The sequence below is a fragment of the Ostrinia furnacalis genome, unplaced genomic scaffold (assembly GCF_004193835.3).
Source record: "Ostrinia furnacalis isolate ACB-3 unplaced genomic scaffold, ASM419383v2 OfSCF6535, whole genome shotgun sequence".
In the NCBI taxonomy this organism is placed as follows: domain Eukaryota; kingdom Metazoa; phylum Arthropoda; class Insecta; order Lepidoptera; family Crambidae; genus Ostrinia; species Ostrinia furnacalis.
In genome coordinates this window covers 333,050-339,434 of record NW_021136774.1, presented here as the reverse complement: position 1 = coordinate 339,434, position 6,385 = coordinate 333,050, and the positions used below count along the sequence as shown (strand labels likewise).

The 6,385-nt window shown below is 35.1% G+C and overlaps 2 protein-coding genes across 2 annotated transcripts; one reads left to right on the top strand and one right to left on the bottom strand.

Annotated features, from left to right (window-relative positions):
- Positions 1–1,346: 1,346 nt before the first annotated feature.
- On the bottom strand, positions 1,347–2,650 carry Yippee (yippee zinc finger protein). The gene is made up of 3 exons (XM_028317923.1): positions 2,456–2,650; positions 2,064–2,223; positions 1,347–1,869 (listed from the first exon to the last, which is right to left on the bottom strand). Exons 1-3 carry the CDS (start codon positions 2,571–2,573, stop codon positions 1,782–1,784), a joined length of 366 nt encoding a protein of 121 aa, XP_028173724.1. The 5' UTR covers positions 2,574–2,650; the 3' UTR covers positions 1,347–1,781.
- A 69-nt stretch (positions 2,651–2,719) lies between these two features.
- On the top strand, positions 2,720–6,384 carry LOC114362490 (TBC1 domain family member 19). The gene is made up of 11 exons (XM_028317922.1): positions 2,720–3,247; positions 3,360–3,494; positions 3,595–3,769; positions 3,857–3,944; positions 4,027–4,087; positions 4,250–4,483; positions 4,565–4,702; positions 4,781–4,943; positions 5,073–5,182; positions 5,262–5,353; positions 5,441–6,384. The coding sequence occupies exons 1-11, from the start codon at positions 3,146–3,148 to the stop codon at positions 5,694–5,696; spliced, it is 1,554 nt and encodes a 517-aa protein (XP_028173723.1). The 5' UTR covers positions 2,720–3,145; the 3' UTR covers positions 5,697–6,384.
- The last annotated feature ends 1 nt before the right edge of the window (position 6,385 follows it).

Genomic DNA, 6,385 nt, shown 5'->3' with positions numbered 1-6,385 from the left:
TTGCACTCATCAAGATGGCGCCACTGTAGAGTAAGGGTTCTGTGAATCGCCAGGGGTGCCAACTGTTAAGTATAAAAACGATAGCCCTCATTCCGTGATTGTTTCATATAAATTGAAACTCCAAATGAAGGTCCATAATCCACAATAAAATTAAAGGTGATCCATTCCGGGAACAATCGCTAGTTCGGTGGAATTCCCCAATAATACTCCTAAATGTGGACATTTCGGGAAATTTGGGAATATTACCGGGTAAATTCCGGAACGATACAGCTTTAGCCACAATGCCCACAATTCACTCTGCAATAATAGTGTCTATAATGTAATGTTACTTGTAAAAATGGTAATAAAGCAGTTGCATTAATTTTGTACAGACGCCAGACACCACAATTTTTTAGTAATTTAAACTTAACAAAAACTTCAGTCTATGCTTCAGTGATTAAAAAAATGTAGTGTATTTATCAAAATCGTCCTCCCAAGTTTCTTTTGAAAATTGTGTATCAAGGTCCTTGCCTATTTAGTAGGCTGGAAATACAGGTGCTAGGTAAATGATATATCAAGCCGAAACTAGCCTATGTAACTTAAATGCATACATACTTCTTTGTAAAATCAGAATTAATGATAAATGAAATGATATCAAATATCTCACTTCACTATTACTAATATGCATTTATGTTAGTGTCGGCTTAATAACGATTTACCCAACACCCTGTATTAATTACGTTACCACGGTAACGCTAAAAACTAATATAAGTTTACTAATTTTTTTTAGAAGTCACCACTGTTTGAGAACCACCTGAAATGTTTTACTTTGTTGGCATTTTATTTAAACTTTATTCCAATTTGTAAAGCTGAGCTTAAGTAATTGCATGAATATTAGAGAGAAGAAATTTATGTTATCTGCTAAAGATATATGTTGTGTTATTATATAATAATGAATAAAATGTGATACCTATTTAAACTGCAGTATTAATTAATTACAGTTCACATATTAAGCAACTTATAGTTCACTTAAGTCTTAAACTATCATTTTTAGACATTGAAGTAATATTACTACGTATACATTATAACTCAATGTTTTTAGATGCATTCGTCTTGGTTATTAATGGCGGGGTTTCTTTTTCGATATCAGTGTGCTCCTCCTACTCCTAACTCAATACTCTCCGCGCCTACACTGAATGTATGAACTCAGACTATGTGGCTGAAACGGGAGTAAACACCCTGTATAAAAAAGGAGGGGTAGTGACAAAAGAAACGAAAAGAGTAGTTTAAAAGATTTTATTTATTTATCAATAAAGCAGATAATTTGGAATAACATTTGAAGGGCAGTGAAATTGTTTTTCAATACCAAAATATTGCTTTACAATAAATGACCAAGTTATCACAGTAATACAAATCAAGCTTTGACAAAAGCCCACCACAGCTTGACATTATAGTATCTTTGTAAATAAGGATCTAGTACTAAAGTTACAAAATAATTTTTAATAAGTAGGTTCATAAAAGTTTAAGTTATCAACAATAAAAAGATTGATTAATAAAAGATAATATCCCAGTAGTTCTAAGTAAATACTATTTGTTATTATTACATCTTTAAACAGAAATAAGTTGAGTTAGACTTTGGATGGGTCCTATGAAACGATACAAAACAGAAATTCTCAGATCACTAACAGTTGTAGGTAACTTCTGGGATATAGTACTAGTATCTAACACTCACACATTGATTAAAATTAACATAACAACTACTATTAAATATAATAATTAGTGAAAACTATCGCTAATAAATATTAATCATCGTTATTGACCTGGATCTCTTCAATGCCATCGGTTTCCGTCACAAGTGCTCTCTCCAAGATGACTCTTCCTTCTTTGTATCTGCAAAATTAAAAGGTTTTTAATTAACACATTAAGCATATTTTATAGATATTTGTTTTACAAGAGTAACTTATTATAAGGGAAAGGAATTACTCTTCATTACAAATATGTACTATCACATCATATCAATTTTGAATTATTGCTGCTTCATTATTATGTAGGTAACATTTTCTTTTTCAGTTTAATTTCTTTACCTTTGATTTTCTTCAGTAGCAAACTCATAGACCCAGCCGAGCTTAGTAGCGCAATTTTTACAGGACACATCGCGGACCATATGCCGACCAGTCAGCATCACTCGGTCCTGTACCTCGGAGTAGATCAGGTTCACTACTTTGTGGAATAAGAAAGCACGACCTGGAAACAATAAAATTACGATTTACGAGTCATACAACAAAGCGATCCAGGAATAAGGTAAAGAGAAAGTAATATTTTTGCCACGAGATTGAACTAATCTGAATCTTAAAGAAGTTTCGCGAACTTTAGCCTGAACGGTCTCGTAGAAGTTAGAACGAAATAAAGACGCAAGTTGTAGTGGGGCTGGGGAGGTCTTACGACACTACGCAATAAATATACACAACAAAAGTACCTGTAGCTCCCGTAAATCGTGTGCTAATTAGTTCAGAACGATTGGTTAGATTAACATCACACGATGCACAGGAAAACAAACGAGTTCCACCAATATGATCAAGGAAAATTTTGCCCATTTTCAACAATTCCTTTGTTTCCAAAACACGAAACCACAACACGGACACGAACAACAGCTGATGAAACTGACAGATGGCTGACGTTTAATATTGCTGTTCCCTGTTCCATTCCATTTATTTTTTTGACATCTTTACTGCTATGGTGAAATGATATATGACATTTCTTATATAAAATGTAGGAAATTTTCAATAAAAACGTAAATAACAATTAAAAGGAACAAGGTCACATCCGCAATTGTATTTTTTTTTGTAAAATTTAAATGATTGGAAATTTATTATTTGCCAAAGGTAATTGGTTACCTACCCTACCCACAAATGGCTTACCGATGAATTGACTTAATTTTATCAAAATAATTAGAACTAAGTTTTATGATATTATGAGATCAAGATCTAACGAAAGACCCAGCCTTGTTTGACCTTGTTATGCAACTAATAATATTGTTTATCGGTTACCAAAGTAACACAATTTCTTTCAATTTTGAAGTATGATTTCTCAAAAAAAGTAAACACACTCATGTCTGTTACTTTATTTTACAAAATTATATTAGATTATTATTTGTTACCTAATAGACATGGATGCAATAAAAGAAGAAGCCATACACCACACAGCTCTTAAATTAGCCGAAGAAATTAAAAACCTATCCATATACAAATCATTCTACAGCGATGTTCAGGCAAGTACTACCAGGCTATTTGTTACCTGACTTGATTATGCTATAAACTATCCCAAAGAAAGGTGCGTGCTTACATAAACGCTGGTTCAATAATACGAAACATTTTACACAGAAACTAGTCTCTTCGCCAAACGTAAAGAAAGAGGACTTTAAGCAGACGCTACAGCAAGCCATGAAAGAAAAAGGTTTAGATACCAAGCTTAGAAACACAGTATTTCATTGGGTGAGAACACAAAGTAAGCAAAATGTAAGTCCTAAACATTTTTTTCTACATTTTTTGAAATTTGGGAAGAGCCACGTCTAAAAACTCTTGAATAAATCTTCTAATTTACCATCACTTATTTTAGAAGCTAGATCCATTAACTTCTCTTTTGAAAGCGAGTGCACAATGGGAGAAGAGGATACATAAATCTCTGAACTCGATGTGCTCCGACCTGGAGACATCGTTAGCGAAGATACGATCCCAGAGTGAGCAGGAGGAGCTCGCAGAAAAGTGGAACGAACTAAGTACCTACAATTTAGGTAAATAAGTAAATAGAACTATGTTTATTAACTGCTCACCTGAAAAGGATCCCACAACTACTTAGAAATTAAAACGTTTTATTACAGATTTAACAAAATACAGGCCAGTGTATGCTCCGAAAGACTTTTTAGAAGTTTTACTAACGTTATCCGGCTATGTGCCATTTACAAGAGAGTAAGTACGTCATACTTGGAGTTACTCCATAAAAAAATATCAGAAATTGCAAAATCTAAAAACGTTATTTGAAACATTTCAGTGATGAGCCAAAATGGGAGTTTGCACATTTACCACTGCAAGTGAAAACATTAGATCAATTGGTAAGGGCGATTTAGGTATTCTTTAGAGCACATCAACACATTGGTCCTTCGAGCCGGATAGTAGCATAAATCATACAAGTGCTGTGCGGTATCTGCCTCTAAGGACCAATAATCTATAAACCCACCACCAAGTAATCTAACCATTAACCATTACACAACTAGCGCAAGGTCTATTTAGAGTGGTTTAACGGGGAGCCTCTCCTCGGAGTGAACCCTAACATGCCGAGTTCCGTGCCTGGGTTTGCGACGCTGGAGACCGAACGTATCGGCTTGGGGGATAGAGTGGCCGCGTTGGGCTACGCGCCTGTCATCCAGGAGTACTTGAAGAAAGGCAGCCCACAATGCTTACGGGCAAAGCTTTGGTCACAAGTGCTGGGAGCTGAGGTGAAGTCACAGGTAAAGGACCGTTTGCTTCAATATCAATTGGAAATAGTATAAGAAAGCGTAACTCTATCTTGACGATTTCTTTCGTTTTAGCAAATAGCATATTTTGCGCAACTGAAGAAGAGTGTGTTGGACGTTGATCTTATGATAGACAAGTTAATATTCAAGGACGTGCAGCTGACTGCATCTAACGATGACCAGTATTTTGTATTTGAAGACCTTTTGTACCAGGTAAATCAAAAGAAAAATGATTGAAATCCTGTAGGTTCATATTACGATGCCGAATATAAATTGACTGTGGTTCAACAGGTGATGTTATGTTTTTCGCGCGATTGCGAAGTCATGCAGCATCTCAAGGGCAGCATTGGCAACCCTCTTACAGTCACTATCAAGGGCAAGCAGACGTCCGCGGAAAGCGTCACTGTTTTTCCTCCGAGCGGGATCATCCCTTTCCATGGATTCACCATGTATGGTATGAATTTTCTTTTTATTTCATGATCATGACGTGATTATTTCCCTCCAGTTTTTAGTCTCTAACTCGACAGGTCTGCAACTTCTCTTGTCTATTTTATTGGTTTATTAATTGCAACATTTTTTTCAGCAACACCTTTTTGTTACCTGTACGACGACCCGGTGCAGCTATACTACACGTTTCGAGCTTTTTACATACGATATTGGCATAGATTGCACTATATTTCGACGCATCCACAGGTAAAGAATACCTAAATACCTACTCAAGTCGATAAAATAGATTGAAAATTGATTGTTCACCAAATATTTCCAATTTCAGGGTATAGTTTCTCTTTGTTTACTGTACGAAAGGTTACTAGAAGCGAACGAGCCTCTCCTGTGGATACACTTCAGAAATATAAACATTAATCCGTAAGTTATCTATGTCGATGACGTCATACTTATTTTTGAAATATCTTCTACAGAACATTATTAAAACTCACCCTTTAATTCTTACAGAATCAGAGTGGTCTTCAAGTGGTTGATGAGGGCTTTCAGTGGGCACCTGCCGCCTGACCAACTCCTCCTTCTATGGGACGCCATACTGGGATACGACTGCCTTGAGATCCTGCCTCTTTTAGCCCTGTCTATACTGAGCTTCAGGAAAGAGAATATATTCCAAGTGAACACATTGCAAAATGTCGACGCGGTACTAGCAGACTTGTCCACGGTTTCAGTGATACCACTTCTGCAACTGGCGTTGATGAAAGGGTAGATGCTTGGCGCAGGCGTAGCCCATATGAAAATAATCGTTTCAACTACTTAATTGGTTTTAAACTAAGAGTCTCGAAATAAAACGTCGACGTTAGAATAGGCTCGGCTAATAGCATTGAGCTGGATTTTTAATCAAGGAAGGATTTGTATCCTTAATGTTTTTTGTTAGAGTGATCGTTTTTTTCATGAATGAATATGAATTTATTGTTAATGTTTTTCCATGTTTATTTCGCTTTCATTGTTATGTTGAACCAAATTTTTGTTCGTAAGCATCCGACTCGAAGGACCATGATAAATGTTTACCTATAGTATGCTATTTAATAAAATATCTATAACTTTTTAAAGTTCCATTACTTTGCGTTAGTTGCTATATTAAAATATTAACTATGTGAGTGTAAAAAGAGACACAGAAAAAAATGGAATATAGAAAATAGCGGAGGCAAAAATAACATAAATAATCAACAAAAATATTTAGATTACCTACTCAATATTATGTAGTGTACGAGTAGTATTTTTGTATGCGATAAAGTCTACAATTTAAACATAATTTCATAAAATTATTTCAGTTATCCCCATCGCGCATGCGCAGACCATAACAGTTTATTGTTATCCATATTGTTTTGTATAGTGTTTTTATAGCCTTTTTTTTGTAGAGTTGTATTTTTTTAATTAGTGAAAAATAAAGTACAA